The sequence below is a fragment of the Ictalurus punctatus genome, chromosome 15, assembly GCF_001660625.3.
Source record: "Ictalurus punctatus breed USDA103 chromosome 15, Coco_2.0, whole genome shotgun sequence".
NCBI classification, from domain to species: Eukaryota; Metazoa; Chordata; class Actinopteri; order Siluriformes; family Ictaluridae; genus Ictalurus; species Ictalurus punctatus.
The window spans coordinates 11854021-11877001 of NC_030430.2; the positions used below are offsets into that span (position 1 = coordinate 11854021).

At 38.1% G+C, this 22981-nt stretch overlaps 1 protein-coding gene across 7 annotated transcripts in view; it reads left to right on the plus strand.

Annotated features, from left to right (window-relative positions):
- The window catches only part of sulf2b (sulfatase 2b), a 158764-nt gene that overhangs the window by 89744 nt on the left and 46039 nt on the right, over positions 1-22981 (plus strand). For 5 of the 7 annotated variants that reach the window (XM_017486937.3, XM_017486934.3, XM_017486933.3 and 2 more), the window contains one exon: positions 20885-21127. In XM_017486937.3, coding sequence (XP_017342426.1) covers positions 20959-21127 — 169 coding nt within the window. In that variant the 5' untranslated portion in view covers positions 20885-20958. Of the gene's footprint in view, positions 1-15881; positions 16105-20884; positions 21128-22227; positions 22334-22981 lie in introns of those variants that run through there. The other 2 variants (XM_017486935.3, XM_047160235.2) reach the window with 2 other exon arrangements.

The following is a 22981-nucleotide window of genomic DNA, read 5'->3' on the forward strand; positions in this document are numbered from 1 at the left end:
GTTACCCAGATGAGGATGGATTCCCTTTTGAGGCTGGTTCCTCTCAAAGTTTCTTCCTCATCTCAGGGAGTTTTTCCTTGCCATTATTTAATTTTTTTATAGTTATATCCTGAATATATGTATATATGTACAGTATCTCACAAAAGTGAGTACACCTCTCACATTTTTGTAAATATTTGATTATATCTTTCCATGTGACAACACTGAAGAAATGACACTTTGCACAAGTGTACAGCTTGTGTAACAGTGTAAATTTGCTGTCCCCTCAAAATAACTCAACACACAGCCATTAATGTCTAAACCACTGGCAACAAAAGTGAGTACACTCCTAAGTGAAAATGTCCAAATTGGGCACAATTAGCCATTTTCCCTCCCCTGTGTCATGTGACTTGTTAGTGTTACAAGGTTTCAGGTGTGAATGGGGAGCAGGTGTGTTAAATTTGGTGTCATTGCTCTCACACTCCCTCATACTGGTCACTGGAAGTTCAACATGGCACCTCATGGCAAAGAACTTTCTGAGGATCTGAAAAAAAGAATTGTTGCTCTACATAAAGATGGCCTAGGCTATAAGAAGATTGCCAAGACCCTGACACTGAGCTGCAGCACGGTGGCCAAGACCATACAGCGGTTTAAGAGGACAGATTCCACTCAGAACAGGCCTCGCCATGGTCGACCAAAGAAGTTGAGTGCATGTGCTCAGCGTCATATCCAGAGGTTGTCTTTGGGAAATATATGTATGAGTGCTGCCAGCATTGCTGCAGAGGTTGGTTCGGCGTGGGGGGTCAGCCTGTCAGTGCTCAGACCATATACTGCACACTGCATCAAATTTGTCTGCATGGCTGTCGTCCCAGAAGGAAGCCTCTTCTAAAGATGATGCACAAGAAAGTCCGCAAACAGTTTGCTGAAGACAAGCAGACTAAGGACATGGATTACTGGAACCTTGTCGTGTGGTCTGATGAAACCAAGATAAACTTATTTGGTTCAGATGGTGTCAAGCGTGTGTGGTGGCAACCAGGTGAGGAGTACAAAGACAACTGTGTCTTGCCTACAGTCAAGCATGGTGGTGGGAGTGTGTGTCATGGTCTGGGGCTGCATGAGTGCTGCCGGCACTGGGGAGCTACAGTTCATTGAGGGAACCATGAATGCCAACATGTACTGTGACATACTGAAGCAAAGCATGATCGGTATGCAGTATTCCAGCATGATAACGATCCCAAACACACCTCCAAGACGACCACTGCCTTGGCCTTGCTAAAGAAGCTGAGGGTGAAGGTGATGGCCAAGCATATCTCCAGACCTAAACCCTATTGAGCATCTGTGGGGCATTCTCAAATGGAAGGTGGAGGAGCACAAGGTCTCTAACATCCACCAGCTCCGTGATGTCGTCATGGAGGAGTGGAAGAGGACCCCAGTGGCAACCTGTGAAGCTCTGGTGAACTCCATGCCCAAGAGGGTTAAGGCAGTGCTGGAAAATAATGGTGGCCACACAAAATATTGACACTTTGGGCCCAATTTGGACATTTTCACTTAGGGGTGTACTCACTTTTGTTGCCAGCGGTTTAGACATTAATGGCTGTGTGTTGAGTTATTTTGAGGGGACAGCAAATTTACACTGTTACACAAGCGGTACACTCACTACTTTACATTGTAGCAGATTGTAATTTGTTCATTGTTGTCACATTAAAAGATATAATCAAATATTTACAAAAATGTGAGGGGTGTACTCACTTTTGTGAGATACTGTATATGTATGTGTGTGTGTGTGTGTGTGTGTGTGTGTGTGTGTATATATATATATATATATATATATATATATATATATATATATATATATATATATATTTTTTTTTTTTTTTTTTTCTATTTCTATAAAGCTGCTTTGTGACAGTGTCCATTCACTGATTTATAGTGAATTGAACTGAAATGACAAATGTGTGTGTGTGTGTGTGTGTGTGTGTGTGTGTGTGTGTGTGTGTGTGTGTGTGTGTGTGTGTGTGTGTGTGTGAGTACATGATGGATTCACAATACAGTGTAAAAAAAGAAAGATAAGGCTATAATAAAATTCTCCTTTCATTCTAATAAAATAGCAGTAGGACAGTGTTGGTCAGACGGGGGAATAGAAAGTCTGAACTGAGCTGATATTCCTAAAGGCATGCAGTATTTGAATGTTTTGCACTTGGTTCGAAAGTGCATTGCTGTTGTGCTGCTGACCAGTGGTGGACAGTAATGAAGTTTTCTAGCATCTGTACTTTATTAAAGTATTTCCATTTTTGACTTTATACTTTTACTCCACTACATTTCAAAGCAAAATATCCTGCTTTCATTATGTCAATCATTACTTCAAACTCTGCAGTAGGACAAAACTGAACTGGCTAAAATATCTGAATACGACAAATTTTCACATCAAGCAAACCAATCATAACGCAGTACCTTGTAATTGCCCAATAAATGCTATCTGCAAATGGATACTTATATACATTGTGAAATTGGTCCGGAGCACTTTAAATTTGTTATATTTCCAATTTAAATGTAGTGAAACTCTCAGTCTCTTTGTGAATAGATGCCACACCTCCCTTTTCTGCAATTTGACCACTAGTAGGGGAAAAATGTTTTAGGCCATGTGCAAAACACACAACAAATTGAAACATCCAAATTTCTGGGTTTGTGTCTGTGATAGCATGATGTTGTCTTCTTTTGGCAAGTCCACCAGAGAAAGATGGGAATGAGAGAGAGAGAGAGAGAGAGAGAGAGAGAGAGAGAGAGAGAGAGAGAGAGAGAGAGAGAGAGATGGAGTGCTATCATAGTACTAATGAAAACTAATGGACATATTCAGAGTTGTCATGGCAATGGCACTGCTTATGCTGGAAGTGCAGTTACCTCTGACCACCATTATTCTGTGTATATGTGGGTGTGTGATAATGAGTGTGCCTCACAGCTAGAGAGTAGTGAAGAATCTCTCTCTCTCTCTCTCTCTCTCTCTCTCTCTCTCTCTCTCTATCTGTGCGTGTTTGTGTGTATATGTGTGTGTGTATGCGTGTGTGTGTGTGTGTGTGTGTGTGTGTACACATGAGAGAGAGGGAGAGAAACCCGTGAATTAAGCACTCTATGAATATAGTTTAAACAATGAGTTCAGACTGGACATAGAGGTGAAGCTGTGTAGTAGCCATGGTAACATGGAGACAGTGTTTCAATATCAACAGGCTTGTTTTTTTTTAATTCTCTATTTTAAGACCATGTCACTGATGGCTGCTACCTGTGAGTTTGATTTTGACCAGAGAAGCTTTTACAGACAATATGTACATAATGTATACACCAATAGTCTTAAATAAACATATTACTTCTTCTGGGAGCATTTACATTGAGCTTTTAAGTAAATTTAACTATTGCATTTGACATTTGTACGTGAAATGTGCACAAAAAGAACACGAGAATATTTCAGATGGGTACAAAGAGAATAGTAAGCCTAATCATGGTACAGTGTGTGAAAATTAGCTGAAGCGTGAACTGTTGCTTTTTTCTTGAAGCTGTGTACAGTAAGGGGAGAAATCACACACACACACACACACACACACACACACACACACACACACACACACACACACACACACACACACACACAATTGTCATGCTTCCTAACAAGACCGGACACACTTTCTGCTCCAGAGAGGCTGGCCTGGGAAGTTTGGGTCATGCTGTCAAAATCTAAACAAGAGCACTGTACAATACACAGTGGCACATTACACTTTCCCCCTCTTTCTCCTTCTCTCCCTCTGCCTGTCCTCTCTCTCTCTCTCTCTCTCTCTCTCTCTCTCTCTCTCTCTCTCTCTCTCTCTCTCTCTCTCTCTCTTTAATGATTCTAAATGGACGAGAGAAAATACTGCCAATTGTTAGGCAAAATAGCTTGCCATGGTACTATTTGAATTTGAAAGCCTTTTTTGTGTCTAGAGTGAAAAGAGCTCAGGAGGATATACATATTCTCACTGCATATGAAAAGTGGAAGGGACAGAGAGGGAGAGAGAGGCAAGACTGGACATGTTTACCCAGAGACCCTCTGGATCAGTAAGGCATTTGGCATACACGTATGCTCAGCAGAGGCAATATTAATTTCTAACTAATGCATTCATATCTATAAAATATCCATGCAGCAGTTTTTTTTCCTATAATTCACAAACATATGGTATAATTATAATATATGCTCACTAGACATGTGTACCTTCATGGAGTTATCCAATCAGCCAGTTATGTGGCAGTAGCATAATATCATGCAGAAACAAGTCAGGAATCTCAGTTAATGTTCATGTCAAACATCAGAACAGGAAAAAATAAATGTGTTGATGAGAGAGGTGGCCAAAGTAGTTCAAAGTTACAGGAAGCTTATTGTGACTCAAATTACCACTCTTTACAATCATGGTGAGCAGAAAAGCATCCCGGAATTCAAAAGACATCAGTTTTTGTTGTCAATAGAATGAATCCATGGATCCAGCCTGCGTTGTGTCAACAGTTCAGGCTGGTGATGATGGTGTAATAGTGTTGGGAATATTTCATGACACACAACAGGCCCGTTAATACCATTTGCACATTGTTTGAATGCTACAGCCTATCTGAGTATCGTTTCTGTCTATCTTATAAATGGATACTTTCATCATGATAATGCACCATGTCTCAAAGCACGTCATCTCAAACTGACTCCAGTACTTCAGTGGCCTCTCGAATCCAATAAAGCACCTTTGGTATGTGGTAGAATATGAGACTCAGAGCTGATAAATCTGCAGCAATTATGTGATGTTAACATGGACCAGAATGAATGTTCAACACCATATGGAATCCATGCCACCAAGAATTGAGGCTGCTCTGAGAGCAACACTTTGTCGATCATATCCAGTATTAGTATGGTGTTTCTACTTCCTGACCATTAAGTGAATGTAATCTATAATGATGATCATAATGCTTCAGTGCCAGTCAAGACAATCAGCCAAAATACATTCTGTTCTTTTACTTCATCTGGGACTCATTTTGAAGCATTTGGTCTGTTCTTTCTCTCTCACACATTCACACACACGGTCTCTCTCTCTCTCTCTCTCTCTCTCTCTCTCTCTCTCTCTCTCTCTCTAACTCCCTCATTCTGTCTCACCCCTGATTATCTATCTGCGCAGCTTTCTCTTTCATCTCCTACTTTTCTCTCTTTGCCTTTTACACTGTCTTGTGAATTACACATGTACTGTGAATCCATTAAGTGAGCAGGAACCATCTACATTCTGCAAGTGTCCTTTTTTCCATCCCTGAATTAAAAATAAAGCTTGTGTTCATTTGTTCTCTGCTTTCCTTCTTCTCCAGAAGGTGAGAGCTATAGAGAAAGGGATGATCGAGAATGAAGTAGAAATGAGAATATGAACGTAAAAGCAGCCAGGCCCAAGAGAAAGCCAAAACAAGTGGTAGCCAAGGTGTTCCATGAGATTCAATGTGTTACAATAGGAAGGAAGCTCCTCGGTATTACATGAGGCAATCGCCTCACCAATCACAGAAAGAAAAATTTTAACAACCGGATGAACTCTGTATTGTAATAATCGCAATGTTAATGCCTGGTTCACTTTAGCCTGGCTTGATGTAGTGTAGGGTGTTAATTCGCTGTGTGAATAGTCTGGTTCATTGGTGGTGCAACATTGTGTTTCACCCTTGAATACCTGAAGGGAATGAAGGGAACCTATATAAAGGGACGTTTGCTCAGGGTAAGATTTTAGAGTGTGTTACACTGCAGGTTTTTTTCTTTCAATTTGTTTTATAGTAGTAAAAGTAAGTGACTTATTCTTGAGAAATGTTTGCCACTAATCTGATGAGTGCCACTGAATAGAAGTAAATTACTCAGGCATTTAAACAGTGTGTGTCACTTAACATTCTACTGTTTCATGAGACTGAATAACATTAAGGTCTTGAGGTGTGGATTAATCATTGTAGCACAGCACTGTAAGCGGATAATAGGTGGCATGGCAGACCACCTCTTGTGTTCTGACATGGTTGTTCCTACTGACATATACGATTTCTTTAGCTCCTCACTATTGTCTGTTCAGAACAGAATGAGTACATTGGTGTAAGAGTGTCCCTCATCCTTTAGGTGTACCTAGACCTCTTGACCTGAGCATGTTACCCAACTGTGTTGGCCTATACTATGCTTATGATGTGCTGTTTTTTTTTTTGTTTGTTTGTTTGTTTTAATCGAATGACAGTGTGTTACTCTGAAAAGCTCATTGTGTGACAAATGATGAAGTTTGTTTTGAAAACCAGTCTAGGGAAGTGTGTACTGTATACCTTGTAGTGCAGTTAGCCAATTAGTTTGCATCCTTCAAGACTGGGGGTTTGTCTCAATCAGCTCCCTAGCTCTCCAGGTCATGAATCAGTATATCGTCTACATGAGTTGGGGCACAGGTAAGGACCCTGGTTCACTACACATTGGGACACTGATAACTTCTGATAAAAAAAAAAAAAAACACTGATAATTTTTGCCGACATGACTATGTACTTACGTTGTAAAATATCACCAAAAATTAAAAATGTAAAAAAATATATATATATATTTTTTAGTGGTAGCACGTCCGTCTCACACCTCCAGGGTCTGGGGTTCGAGTCCCTCCGGAGTCAAGTGTGTGCGGAGTTTGCATGTTCTCCCCGTGCTGCAGGGGTTTTGTCCGGGTCTCCGGTTTCCTCCCCCAGTCCAAAGACATGTATGGTAGGCCGATTGGCATGTCTAAAGTGTCCGTAGTGTATGAATGGGTGTGTGAGTGTGTATATGATTGTGCCCTGCGATGGACTGGCACCCTGTCCAGGGTGTACCCCGCTTTGTGCTCCCTGGGATAGGCTCCAGGTTCCCCGTGACCCTGAAAAGGAGTAAGCGGTAGAAGATGGATGGATGGATGAAAATATTTTTGATAAGGTATTAAGGAGGATTGTATTACATAAGATCGCAGTTCGCTTCTAGTCTTCGGGATAGAAATAGGACTCTGTAAGCTTCAGAAATGCTGAGCACATAGGGTTTACAGCTCTTCCCTTACTCATTTTAAGGTGATCAATTTCAGTGATTTTTCCAGCAGCCAGTTTGCATATTTATTTAATCACACTATAACTGCAATGAATATGAAATGAATTTTTTGGTGACTAATCTGAGCCTGTAGTTACAGACCAGTCACAAAATGCATACCACTGTTATCTTTTTATTAATAGCAAAGTTGACTGATTTCTATTAATCGTTTCCATTTCATTTTAGAGATTAAATGGCTGCATTGACAGGAGACTTTCAGATTTTCTATTCAGGTTATGCATGTGGGTGTGAGAGAGGGGGGGTTATAATTAGCATGTATAATTAGAGGATCAAGGACTCTGGCACTAATGAAGTAGGATTAATCGCTGGTATCATCAAGGACTTTCTATTAATGCACCTGCTTAATACACAGCATTGACATGCACATCCTGTTAGTGATCTTGCTGAGCTTTCTCTCTCTCTCTCTCTCTCTCTCTCTCTCTGTTGCTTAATGCAATGCCATACAACATCATATACATTATATATGAACCATATTAATACCAGACTGTATTTATGGGTACAGTGGTAAAATCAGTAAAATAATATATTTTAGTATATTATTAGATCAGTCATGAAATAGTTGAGAGAAGCTCTTCTACTACTACTATGACTACAACTGATCTTAAACATTTGTAATGTTTCTTACAAGTTCACAAATGGATAGTTATCCAGGAAGAGCATTTACAGACCAAAATGGAGGTCTGACAGTCTGGCACTATTATTAGTCATTTTTAATATGACAAAATATTTTAGCTCACATTAAATATCCGTTTAAATATTTGCACACGATTCAGTGTAATAGCCAGGATATGAGTTACTCATATTACACATTTATGTGTTAAAGCACAGGCATGTAGTTACATTTACATTTACACTTACATTTGTACTTATTCATTTGGCAAACACTTTTTTTTTTCTTTCTCCAAACGTGATTTATAAGTGAGGCAGAAAATATAGAGTATCCAGAAATACAGACTGACTGACCAAAATTAAGTATACAGGTCACACAGCAGTCAGTCCAGCTACAAGAGCCATATATTGACATTTGCACAAATTAGAAAGTGATGGTGATGTTTTGGGGTTCTGGTCTTCAATAACTCATAAATAATAAGTCATAAGAAAGGTTATGAACACTTGCACCACCTTTAAACCTGAACCTGCATAACTTTCAATACAAGTTGAGTCATGAGAATACATTCAAGGAGTATGAACAAATGAAAGATACACTGATTTATATTAAAAGGTAATCATATGGCAAAAGGTGAAACATATCTGAAACAGCAGGAGAGAGCTGGATGTGTTTTTGAATATTCAAATGCACTTGGAAGAGCTATACTTTTGTCTTGAAAGTTTCTTGAAGGTCTCTTTTACATTCTTTTACAGCTTATTGCTATTTCAGCACAAATATATAGTATATTCTTTGAGGAAATTAATTCTGTCAGCTAAGGGAGGAACATCATATCCAAGTGAAGGGAAAGAAATCTATACTTTATCAATCTGTGTGTGTGTGTGTGTGTGTGTGTGTGTGTGTGTGTGTGTGTGTGTGTGTGTGTGTGTGTGTGTGTGTGTGCCAGCCGCAGGGCTGTCTATAGTTTCATTATAAGCCTACATCTCAGTTTGGAGTTCGAGGGCCTGGTTCCTGAACCGAGAACTCATTCATCACTCCTCCATTCAATCATAGTTGCCTTAATTCCTTCCCCGCTTCTTTTTCTCTTTCTCTCTCTCTCGCTCTCTCTCTCTCTCTCTCTCTCTCTCTCTCTCTCTCTATCTCCCTCTCTCTCTCCCTCTGCCTCTGTCTCTCTCTCTTTTACATCCTTATGTCTGCCTCCTGCCAGCTTCAGCTCCTGCAGTTATCCATCTCCCATTAATGACCTGCAGGACAGTGAGATGTCTGCAGAATGATTTGTTACGCACTGCCACCCTCCCTCCTTCCTTTTCTCTCATGCCACAACTTCATCCAACCCCTCCACCTCTCTCTCCATCAGACAAAATGAAGTAGCTCCTGAACTGAGTTCTGTGTTCCTCTCCCTGCTCTCATGCCCGAGTCAACCTCATATTCTCTTGTTATCTAAAGACTGATCACACTACTTTCCAGAACCTTCACAGTCCTTTTTCCTCTGGGAAATGGTTTGCAGCTTATCTACTGCACTGCTCTGATCAACCAGTCCAAGGTTTTACACTGCAAACAGTAATATAGATTTAAAGAAGCCAATCGTCCACCTTGAATCAACTGGTGTTTTCATGCTCAAAACACAGGAAGTATGCCTTTACCGCTAATGTTCAGGCTTCATGTGATTCAAACATGCAGCTTTTGCATCCTTCCTGGAAAGTACACATTGTTGTTTGCTGTGAAAGTCTTATTACACAGGATGAAATGTATAACAAATTCAGCATTTCATGCAATTTGCATTTTAAATACTTTTAAACACAGCAGGAACTGGATTTCATGAAATTTGCATATACATTGCATCCTGTATAATAGGACTTTCACAGCAAACAACAATGTGTACTTTCCACAAATTCTTCAGTACATTCATACTGAATGTGAAAATACATGTGTAAATATGAACAGATGTGAAAGTTGAAAGTAAATCATAGTTTGAGTAGCAAGCTAAAGTCGGCTCCTAGAATGCCTTAGCAGCATAAACGGCTTATGTCAAAAGCTATTTGTCAGTAGCAATCTAAACCCCTCTTATGTTACAGTATGATTATATCATGACTTGTACTTCTCGTAAGCTCAAATCTCACATCCTGTATATTTTTAACACCATCAGTACTGTTGGTTGGTCCCCATGTATGACCTGAGCTCTACTGGGATTAATAACAATTTAATATTAAAAGATGGAAGATGGGTTCATCTTATGCATTTCTATCTTATACAGTCTCAGGGTTTTCCCTTTACATGGTTGCCTTTGGTTTGCTCATTACCAACAATTGCTAACCATTTTTATAAATTAAAGAATGACACATTGTACATTGTTTTGAAACAAGCTAGTTCCTGTTATTATTTACATTATAACAGTCGTTTCCTCACTAGTCTCTCTTTCTTCTCTCTCTTAATATGAATAAGATCAGCTTGTAAAGATACCAAGAAACCACAAATCTCTCTGTCCAACCAAGTATCACAGAAAAAAAAGAAAACATTTGCATGCAACTTATTTGCAGCAGTGTCTAGATGATAAATATCAATATACTGTCACAATTATATGATGCACATCAATAAATGAATACAATCAAATTTTGCTTGTATTTCCTCATTTTGGATGAAATGAGGCGCTTTGGATGAAGGCATCTTTTAAATGAATAAATGTAGATGAAACATTCACTCGAATGCTCTGCTTGTCTCATTCTGAACCTGTATAATTGAACTACGCCCACCTCCATCACTATACTACTTGAATATGTTCACTGTGTTATAAATAATTTTGCCTCTTTATTAAACATGTTGAACATAGCCCACTTCATGTGTACAAATTATGTTTTTTACAATTTTTTTTTCTTTACGTCATATATGATTAGACTTACCAAGCTTATGAAATAACTTCTCCTCTTCTCTGCAAACATAACCAGCGATGCAAGTCATGTGGTAACATGATACGGCAATGCAGGTCTTACAAATGCTGTAAATTCTCCTTCTCTGAATTTTGTGCATATGAGTTCAGAGGTGGTGTTTATCATGTGGTGTGTGTGGTTTTGGACAGAGAACTTATCTTGTTTCTATTTATGTTTTTGTGTCATCAATGACAAGTTTATTTTGCCTTAAGCCAGTTTTACACTGTCGTTTGCCGTTATTACTTGTTACGCTGTATGAGATGATCCCAATGAGAATTCTGTAACAGTCTGTGTGATAACATGTTCTACATGTCAGAGTACAGTCATGTGAAAAAAGTACACCCTATGGATATTGCTGGCTTTTTTGACATATTTGGACAAGCAAACATTTGATCATTTTTTAAACAGGGCCTATTAATAAAGTTGATATTCTTGAACAAACTCACAAGGGACAATAAATTTTTCAATCATTTATTCAACAGAAATATCAATAAATGTGATAGACTTGTTTGGAAAAAGTAAGTACACCCTTGGACTCAGAAGCTAGTATTGACCGCTTTAGCAGAAATAACTGCACAATTGTCCACCAGACTCTGACATCAGCTTGATGGATATTTTGACCACTCTCCCGAGTCATCTAACGGGCGTGCAGACGAGTCAGATGCAAGTGCAGATTTAAAGTTTAATGAACAAACAAACTTAAAACAAGAACTATGAACATGAGGCAGAGATACAAGGACAAAAGAACTTAACCATAAGACAATAACAAAAGATAAGAAAGCATAAGAATCGTAGTGTGCTGGGAATCGGAGTCCCGAGTTGGTTACGGCATATCCATGACAATATATCATGAAAAACACACACATTACACATAAAGATGCAAAATTATTTATTACATGCCAATCTTATATAAAGTGCATAGTGGTGGAGGTGTGCTTGGTTCAATTAAGTTGGTGGAACGTAGCATATAGAGCTGTGTAGTATGTGGTTACAAATAAGTTGCATACAGAATCAATATATATATATATATATATAGAATCGATTATATATATATATATATATATATATATATATATATATATATATATATATATATCAAATATGTCACAGAACGCCAGAAGCTATAGTTATGTAACTCCAGCTAAAACTAGCTGCTGAATAATAAATCCACAGGTCGGAAAGCCAGCCACTGTGTTTCAGCTTCTATCACTCTCAATTCTGCTCATCTCTAAGCCCATGATCGTGATCTGTTCATATGTAAATGCCCCCCATAAGCACAGCTCATACCGTAATATTCACTAATAGTATATTGCTGGACAGTTCATGTCAATAAACCAACAGAACTTACTGAAAGAAAAATTCAATTAGGTTTTTTTTGTTTGTTTGTTGTCACAGATTACAGGGTCTCTACAGAATACATTTCCTGGAGTCCCCTGTACATTGTTTATACAGGCACAGTAATCTGGAACCACTGAGACCACTGCCACCCTTCCACTTTTTTTTTTTATTGTTCCCACTCACCCCCTCCACTGGTAGGACTTAACTGCTAATCAGAATACTCATGAGCTCTGTCTACTCACACACACACACAATCTGAATGACAGTTCCTAAGGTCCTAATGTAGTGCGATAAGGAAAGCAGATGGACAAAGTTAATTAAGAAGGCAATTTGATTCAGTTCCTTTTTTCATTTTTATTTTTTTCACTTTTTTCATATTTTCCATTGTGTGGTCTGCCTTTATCAAAAGGACGGCCCATTCAGCTTCATGTATTGCTATTATAATATTATAATTCTCTCTTAGGAATTCATGTGACCAGTGTGATGTGGTCACATGAAAATGTGCAGAATTTTGGGTTTGGACAGTCAGTTGAAATGGGCTTTATGTTGGTATGTGTGTGAATCTAGAATATTTTTATGTCTTGATGTTCTGTGTGTGTGTGTGTGTGTGTGTGTGTGTGTGTGTGTGTGTGTGTGTGTGTGTGTGTGTGTGTGTGTGTGTGTGTGTGTGTGTGTGTGTGTCTCCCTGACAGAAGGAGAATCCTGTCTCATTCAGTACTTGTCTCTGTGATCAGACAGTTCAGAGTTATAAGTCTAGTGCCCTGGATATCTCACTGATGTCCACAGACAGGAATACTATTGTTCTTTTACATCTGGAATCTACTGAGGCATTTAATATTTCAGACTAATGTCTCCCCATGTGTAGAATTACAATAGTGAAAGAGAGAAAAACAGACAAAACAGTAAAAGGAAGGGGGATTTCACTGTTTCTTTTTATTCTTGCTAATTTCCTATAACTTATCCATAGGGGGACAAATCAATATCCCACATGCTCGGGACGAGCAGATGTCCACTGTCCATACTATTAGTGTATTATTCATAGTTTGTCCTGTGGACAAGTAAGTTTAACAACCAGGAAAAATAACTAATGGTTAATAACTTACACAAAAAAATTTCATTTGTAGTATGTAGCTTAACGCTCTTAAAAATCCAGGTTCCAATTACAATCAAAAAGGGTATTTAAACCTGATGCCATAGGACAACCTTTTAAGTTGCAGAACCTTTTATTCTCAAGTTCCTTAGAGAATCATCAATTTGCTGGTGCTTTAAAGAACCCAGAAATGGTTTTTAACAGCAGTGACATAAGGAACCATGTTATCATAAGTTCTCTAAAAACCCTGTTAGTGCTTTAAGGAACCAAAGTAAGGTTCTTAAGAGTGATGCCAGGAGAACCTTTTCCAATCCCACAAAGAACCTTATAGGGTTCACTTTAACCTGTTAAGGGACGATACCTTGAAGAACCAGTACACTGCTCTGAACAATTGAACTGCTCTTATGAAACATAAAAAACTATAGTAATCTCCAGAGAACCATATAGCTCAACTCAGGAATGCCAAACAATGAAAATTGGTTCTTGACAAGAAGAAGGTTCTTTGCAGAACCTATTGTGCTTTAATGAACCGTTGAAGAACCTTTATTTTTAAGAGTGTATCATGTCACACATGTCACACATGCCTGACTGAGAGTAGAACCATTTTTACTAGGCTGATTAACTAACAAGAATGGATAACACTCTGACTAACCCCTAGCAAAATAAAGTGCACCACAAAGCTGTGATTTATCTCTCCTGATAGCACAATATACAGTCATCTCATGGCTCAACATATTATGAGAAAAAGACACTAGCTAGACTCAAATCTGTTACATGTGATGCGATTACAGGACACCATGTGACATAGCTGAAACCCTGATGAGGGACTTGCTGACTTTTTTTTAAAGAGAAAAAATGATGTGCTTCTTTAGAAACTTTATCAGAAGAGGTTAATAATCATAAACTCATTTGTTGATTCTATAGTAATGCATGTAATTAGATAACTAGCTTACTATATGTTATTATTTTACAGCTATCACTTTTAAACCTTGTCATATAGATCTCCAGACAACCAAAACATGGATGTGGGCAGCATACTAAAACTTTTATTTGCCCTGTGTCCTAGCTAATGATATGAAGTATTGTTATTTCTTAATTAGTGTCCATATTCAGGGCACGGTGGCTTAGTGGTTAGCACGTTTGCCTACACCTCCAGGGTTGGGGGTTTGAGTCCTGCCTCTGCTGTGTGGAGTTTGTATGTTCTCACCATGCCTCAGGGATTTCCTTTGGGTGCTACAGCTTCCTCCCCACTAAGACTTGCTTTGTAGATTGATTGGCATTTCCAAATTGTCAGTAGTGTTTGTGCCTTGTGATGGGTTGGTACCCCATCCAGGGTGTCCCCCACTTTGTGCCCTGTGTAGGATAAGCAGTACAGAAAATGGATAGTAACCATATTATGTTACTATTGATGTAATGATGAAGAGCCATAGTTATAAGCTCTATTAGGGCTTTTCCAGGAACAGGCATAAACCAGAATCTACATGAACAGAGTTGGCACAAGACAGATTTAAAATGACAAATACAGAAACAAGCCACAAGGTCAAATGCAAATAGGGAAAGGACTGAGAAATGCTCCTGCTGACTTTAGAAGTCGTAATTACCATAATTAATTTCCTATGCACACATTGAAAACCAAATCAAATGGACATTTACATACTTATGTTTTTGGATTTTTTTGGTTGGTTGGTTGGCCCCAACATTGGTTGGGGGGAAAATCATGTTTCTGAATTTGCATTTTGAAAATACACACCACTCCAATATTCCAGCTCAATAACTCATGGGCTCACAATCTCTAATTTTGGAGAATCAGACATTCAAAGACTTATCTATAGGCTCCTAACTTATTATGATATTCAGACATAAAAGCACAGTGTGGAATACTCTATGATAAAGATACCTTGATATTTGTTCTGGTTTTATTTAACTGCACACTCAATTGTATTGAATGTAATTGCACCATTGCAATGAAGAGTTAACTTCATTGAAAGAGAGAGTGACAGAACCCATCTTCTCTAATGAAAAGTCAAATGCACAGCTTAATTGCCTATTCAGTTCGTTAATACTCAGTTTGTTGGTATAACATTACTAAGCTAGCTAAATCTCTGAGGAAGGTCTTCTTTTTCTGTTTTTGGAATGATGCAGAACAACATGGAGAAATAATATAATTAGCTGGATACCTCGATAGCACCCCATTCGTTATGCGCCCCCTTTTTTTCTAAGAATGAGGTGCAATTTATGATTCCTGCTGAATCTAAGATTTACTCGAGCTCAGGAGAACGTGTCAAATCTGCAGTGTTCAATCTGCGCACAGCTATCATGTGCATGTTTCATGAATTCACATGGTAATTTGAAGAAAAAAATATAAACAAGGCTTCCAGCGCAGATCAAATGCTGTTTGTTCATGTAGATGTAATTGCCATCGCATTAATGGATGTAGATGGAAGGGAATACGCAAATGCTGTTCATGGAGGAAGGGCACAGATGGGATGCTCTGTTAACAGTTTATGAGAGACATCTGGGAGCAAAGGAGGGGAGAGGTGGCTGGAAGGGGGGCGGGAGAGGGGTGCGGTAAATTAAAAACAGCAGATCTCAAGGTTCGAACGCATCAGTTCTATGAGATTAGATGGCTTGGAAGCATGGAGAGGGAATTCTAAAGCACAGGAAAAGAGCGAGCGAGAGAAAGAACACAGCTGTTGGAGGAAAGACAAGAGCGAGAAAGGGAAGAGGAAAAGGATGGGTCTGAAAGGAGGAGGGAGAAGCAAGTGAGCAAACAGGACAGTGAGTAGATTCGTGCAGAGAGAGCGAGAGAGGGAGGGAAGGAGGGAGGGAGGGATATAGTGAGAACACAGCAACCTGCAGAGACAGACCAAGAGAGCGAAGAGAGAGAGAGAGCACAGAGAGAGACAGGAGACGAGCGCAGCTGCGGTATCGTGTTATCAAGGATTAGGTGGGGATGCAGCTGTAGTCTGCGCACACGCTGGATCTGGATCTAACTGCCTCCATGTGGGACAAGAACCTGTTTTAACAGCAAAAACCTGGACATCAAAAGCATGAGGTACTTCCACTGTGGAGAGAATGAGTAAGAGCAAGAGGAGAGTAGAATGGGGAAAGGAGAGAAGGATGAAAGTCATAGCCTGTGGACGAGAGCTGCAGCACGAAAGAGTACGAGAAGGGGAGAGACAACTGAGAAGTGAAAAAGAGTCAAGAGGGTTAGGCAGTTACGAGACAAGTGAGAAGAAAAAAAGAGAGGAGAGGAAGTGCCTGCTCTAAAGTTGGGCATATTTGAAAGTCTATTTAGCCTTAACATTAGTGTTTTCTTCCTAGAGTAGATATGTTTATTTCAGTCTGTTAGTCAGTAGTGAAGCTTTCAAATGAAGTTACATTTCAAGTTCAGTACTTTCTGAGGAAAAAGTCTTCTGCAAGCTGCAAGCAGATGCTTGTCACAAGAGTTGTACTTCTGATGCAGTGCACTCTCCCTAACATAATAAATTGGTTGTTTTTTTTTTTTAAATAAAGGCATCCTGGCGTGAAGTCTCTCAGAGTGATGCTCCAGTGGAGAGCACAACATAGCCGAGGGTCAGGGAAAATGAAAACAGATGAAAGACAGGGGCATTTTGTAGTTGTTATGGCTCAGAGAGCTACACATTTCATACTTTCTGGTAATTGTCTTTGGTTTATTCTGAAATGAGAAAAGGAAGAAAGAGAGGTACATTAGGAGAGCGCATGACGAGAACCGGCTGTGTTCTCATCATGTATTTAATATTTAACAACATTTAATATTTACAGACGACAATCATTGACAGGCGGATCTTTCCCTCACCAATCTAATCTAATCTAATCTAATCTACTTTGTTTAATCAATTAACGATCATGCTGCTATTTAATGTCTAATGACCGGCCGTACACTACCTGTTACATCTATCATGTGTCTCAATTATCAAATCCATTCAGCATTACAATTACACTACCACAAAAACTGCTGGTCCTAAAACTGGAGATCAATTATTATTTTGCACAGATTAAATAAAATTATTATTTTTGCACAGGCTCGCACAGGTTAAATAAAAATGATTATATGTATGTATGTATGTATGTATATGCGTATATATATAGATAATAAAGTAAAATATGTAAAAGTTTTCAGTAGGAGCTGACTGTGGACAAGTACTGCTGATATATATATATATATATATATATATATATATATATATATATATATATATATATATATATATATATATATAGATGGATAGATGGATAGATGGATTGATATTAGATCCTTTTTTTAACTGCTGGAGGAGCTAGTATGTAGTTTTAGAATTGGGATTTTATTTATTGGAATTTACTAATTATTGGCCATTGTGGCTAAAACTCTATATTGAATTCATATTTAATGTTTCATATGCACAAGCCTTTGTTCAGAGATTCGTTCTTCATTTGTTATTTGTTCAGTGTGAATGAGTCAAAACAATGTATTTTTGCCCACAGTCAGCTCCTGTTTAAGCAAAAAGCTTTTATACTTAATAATAACATGAGCGCCGTAATTATTTCATAATAGTAATCCTTTCAATGTGTTGTTCTTGGTTGCTAATCTGTTGCCAACAGTTGGGAGAAAATATTTGGTAGAACTCACTCAGACCCACACAGACACACACACACACACTTATACCCACACAAGCAGTATGTGTTGTGTGTTGTAACACAGTGAGCAGCTGGAAGGCTCTTAGAGAGGCTCTGTGGGTTTATCGGGTGACGTGGGTCTCCCCCGGGAGGCTCACAACGCTTCAAGTCTATTTTACCATTTTGCTCAAGCTTTCTTCCTCATGTCTTCTGCAAACGCTCTCTGTAGGGTTCCTGTTGTCTCCCTCTACTTGCCCCCCCCCCCCCCCCCCCCCCACACACACACACACAAACGCTGGTTATATTGCTGCTTAATAGGTGTTAAAGGTCAGCTGTATTATTTAACAGTGAGAAAGTCGTTTTATCTACTAGAAAAAAGTCCTATAAAAGTAAAAACCTGTCATTCAGACTATTTAGAAAATCCTGTATATTATTTTGTACGTGTGAAGGATCTGCTGGGGTTTTAGCTAGACGTTTTTTTTGTTTGTTTGTTTGTTTGTTGGTTTGTTTGTTTTTTTGGTCTACTGTTATGATAAAGCTCTTCTATAACCCAAATGTTGTCTTCATTATTTCTTTTAATTAAATGTGAAATACTCTCCAAAATTTCTCAAGTCAAAAAAGACTTGAGAAAAAAATGTGTCAAAAGAATGTTCAGTTGAATATGTATATCGTATATAAAGTATGTATATAATGTATGTCTATGTATACTGTATATAATATCAGTATATTGTAAATAAGAGTCCTGGCATGAACACACGATGGCCGTTCTTAGGTACAAATCTGCAGTATCAAAGTGAGATTATTCCAGTCTATTTCCACAGACATTACTTATAACTAAGATGAAGAGAAGAGAGAAACTATGAAATAGAAATAGCCCAATGGCATTCTGTAACATACGTTGAGATCCTCCTGATGGCATACATATAAAAGCAAATAATAAATGAAGGCAAAATGACGGTCACAAAAATATTTCAAATTTGCACCTTTATTTCAGCTTGTTAGGTATGTGTTTAAAACATATTGTTCATATTGAATAGAAAAACAACTGAGCAAAAAGTAAATACAGTTTTAATTAAGCAAAAGATTTTTTTTTTAACTATTGGTCCACTTTAACTAAAAATCCAAATGGCTCACCTGAAGCGAAACAGAATTTAAAGAGTAACTATGACTAGTTTTGTATGGCTTCTTAAGATCCAGTACCCACTCATTTGTCTTGAAGTTTGTGTATGGAGGGGATCCTGTCAGACTAAATAATTCATGCTCAATACATAAGAACAGCGCTGTGTATTTTCTCCGGACACTGTGTTGTGTGTGTCCGCATCCCTCCAGATGATCATATTTCAGTGTACCGGCTGTGCTTAATGAGAATGAGAAGAAGAGGCAGAGAAGTATACACTACAGTCTCTCTGGTGCTTAGGACGTGTGTGTAATGAATATTTAGGGAATTAATGTAAGCAACAAAATCTGCCCTTGGCCCTGACACTGTGCCTACTCGTAAATGCTGAAACAGAAGTTAATGATTTAATTACAGTCATGTTTGTCAAACCTCATTTCACTAAGATGGCCTTTTAATTGCATTTCAGGACTGCGTTACCTCATTGACTTGTGATTGCTCTTGCTCAGTAATGCGTATTTGTAATGATGGAGTCCCATATTGATTAAAATGATGAATGCATTTTCGGGAAGACATTTCTCTGGTGGGTGTGTGTGTGTGTGTGTGTGTGTGTGTGTGTGTGTGTGTGTGTGTGTGTGTGTGTGTGTGTATCTGTGATGGTGTGTATTTTTATATTTTTGTCAGCACAGGTTTGAAGTTGTTGAAGTCTTGTGATGCATGTGTTTCTCAGAAAAAGCTCTATATCTATTTGATAACGTGTCTGCACTAAAAATCTTCTCCTTCCACTAAAGAGAATTGCTCAATGTTGTTAGATGAATTTGCTGAATATGTGGGAAAACCTTTCAGATCTCAAACAGCCAAAATGATGAAAAATCAGACACCTGTATTTGAGAAACCATCACCCATCTTTTACCAAAACAAGATGGATTTTTTTTTATTTACTTTCTAACTTTGCCTTGGCTGCCTGCATGCATTGGGTAAGGAGGCATGCATTTAACAAATGCCGTGGTTAAATACTCAGTCTGCCTAAGGATGTCTAAAAGTGTTATTTCCTCATGCAGTGAAAACTTTGATCAAATTGGTGGACAGCTACATGCCATAGTGAAATCAGTTTAGTTTCTAATCAGATACTGGCTGTCAAACTGTCCGTGAGGCACCTGCTCTGTCACATCATCAAAACAGGCAGGAGCACTTACATACTCTGTGCACACAACAGTGGATGACAGTTTTCACTTTTTTAAATGACCTAATAAAAAAATATGGAAAATTGAGTCAATAGAGCAGTAGTCACCGAATTAATCAGCAGTTATTTCCTCACCGATGTTAGCACGAACCGTCATCAGTCAAGTGAAGGGATGATGAGGCTAAATGCCGCAAGTGTTTAAATTGCCTCAGTAGATAAGACTAGAGAGATTGATGTGGATGATGTTGACGATCAAAGTGATTACACATTTCCCACCGTAAATGTATAATTTTCTGATAAATTGTCACTAATATTGTCTTTTCATAAGCAGATTAGGTTTTAAACGATGGAGTTTTTACTTTTCATTGCCTGTCAGCTCAGGATCAAATTAAAACAGGTTAAGATAATTCCAACTGTGATCATTTTATTATTTATATATTATTGAGGAGTTATTAAGGACTCCTCAAATAGTCAATGCTAAAAATGTAATCATTGATAATCATGTAAAAATGTGGTGCGTCATTTTATATCTAAATATACAATATGTATGTATATAGTTATTAAACATGGAACGGCTGCTGGACAAACAGCCTGTCAGTCAATAGGCTATTAATAAAGTCTGGTATATAGAGAGACATGTGTTATGTAATCTAGAGGTGGTGGATGCAAATGCAGAGTTCATTTCTTTTTCTTGAAAGTACAAAGCAAACTGTCAAATCTCAAAATTCACAAGCAAGCTAAGGGTCATAAACCAAAAATCAGTCCCAAAGAACTGAATACAATCTTAATAAATTTTTGCATGCCCTAAAAATGTTCTATACATTTAAATTCAATTTAATTCAAAGGATCATAGCATCGATCCTGCCATGTCATATGCATTGCTAATGTAGTCCATCTCTTAACATCTTGTCTTCACAGGCACTTTGAACTGAGGCAGCAGATAGTCTGAACAGGAGACCAGGCGTGGTACCAAAGGCTAGAGGTCAGAGGTCATGGCCATGGCGACCGGCCAGTTGGTGGTGCTGCTGGCCATGGTGGCAGTGGCCCATGCTTCTGTCTTTCTCTCTGGACAGAGACTGAAGCCTCGATTCCAACGAGACCGTCGTAACATCCGTCCCAACATCATCCTCATCCTCACTGATGACCAGGACATTGAGCTGGGTGAGGCATTATCTTTTACATTCGTTCATGTAAAGCACCTTACAGTGAGGCAGAAAAAAAATATCTATCTGTTAAAGGCTGATGTTTCTCTAATGTGCTGTTGGATGACCAGTAGTGGAAAGAATACAGAGCACACTGACTTGAGTAAAAGTACTTAATACAACTGAGTAGTGAATAAGTAGTGATGAAGAAAATTACTTAAGTAAGAGCAAATAAGTTATCTGTGAAAACTACTTGAGTAATTACCTTACACATTTGTTTTTTTATTTTTATTTCAATGCCTACAACTGATCTGAAAATGTTCTATGGGTGAAGAATGCATTTTGGAATTATTATGTTATCTAACCACCTCCATTATCAACAGTATATAAAAAAAGGTAAATCCAAATCAAATCTTAGCTCACTCAGCCAGCTAATGTTTACACCGGTTGGGATGTTGAGCTATAAAATGTTGATATGCCCACAGGCTTTGGCTCACATAATTTGCCAATTTGATCAGTTGGACCAGGGATGCTCATCTGTCTCCACTGTCTCAGACATTGCTGCTGCTGACAAAAAAATTAGCGCATGAAGTGTAGAGTTTCATCAGAAAGCAGCTTTATTTTAGATGCAAAAAAAATAAATAAAACATTTCCACATACTGTATTTTAATTGGTTTCCAGTCTTCTGAAGTTAAATGTGCATTTTTTTACTCTGTAATGGTGATCAAAAACAATAGTAACAAAGTTTACATTTTAAAATTATTATAAAAGTACTATGGTTTAATCATGCTTTAAAAAAGTATCGTTACAGTGAACTGTAGTAGATTTATAAATTGTGGCAGTAATTTGATTAAGGTTAAAATGATCAGGAATGTGTTTCAAAGGTACCAGGTAAACTAAAACAGGTCATCTAAACTGTGTTTAAAAACAGTATTACTCAGGGCATTTTTGGTATAATTTTTATAATCAGAACACTGGGGTATTGTAGCACTAACTAGAATAAGTCAGATAAAAAAGTTAATAGTTATTATTAATGGGAGTCAGATAATTAATTAAACGTCTTTGGTTATAGGAAAGCAGTGAGCTAAGTACTAAAACCTTAATATTTTATCCCTACAGAACCACATAATCAAATACTGTAAGGAAAGTACATGTAGTTAGTACATGAGGAGGACGACTGACCAGAAACAAGCGAAAGATGATAGGAGCACGTGGTAGTACTCAGGTGACCCACACAATCAGTATTCACAATCTATATTACACACTTCCCAAACAAAAAGTGCTATAAAGCCATAAAAAAATATTCATAACATTATTTAGAATGTTCAGTTTATAAAAATGATTAGATTAATGATTGACACCCATCACTTCTGTGAAATCTTTCTCTCACAAGTAGAGGAAGCTTCTATGGAGGAGGCTGCTCTGTAAGCACCATTGTTAGGTCCGTTGTTTTTCAATCTAGGGTTGAAGAAATAGTCATTATTTATATTCATATCTATTGGAGTGTTTCATTTCCTGTGTTTGTAGATTTTAACAGTGTTGAGGTACTGAAATTATTTGAGCAGTATGCAAAAGTATGAAATTCTATCCCATGTTATCTAGAGCAAACAGTTCAGTGAAGGATATTCCAAATATGAACTCAGTTTCCTGCTACACTTGTGCGCTCAGCACTTTTCCCTTATGAAGATCTGATAATAACACACATCTTGCCAAGAATTGCTAAATTGCCACATCTTGCCAAACTCTTGAAAATGTCCTGACTTGTTTATTAGAAATAATGAAGGATGATTTGGGCTGCATCAAGCATGAAAATGTTAACAAGGAACCAATTGGTCTATGTAAAGGCTGTAATTGATTTAAAAAGTGAATATTG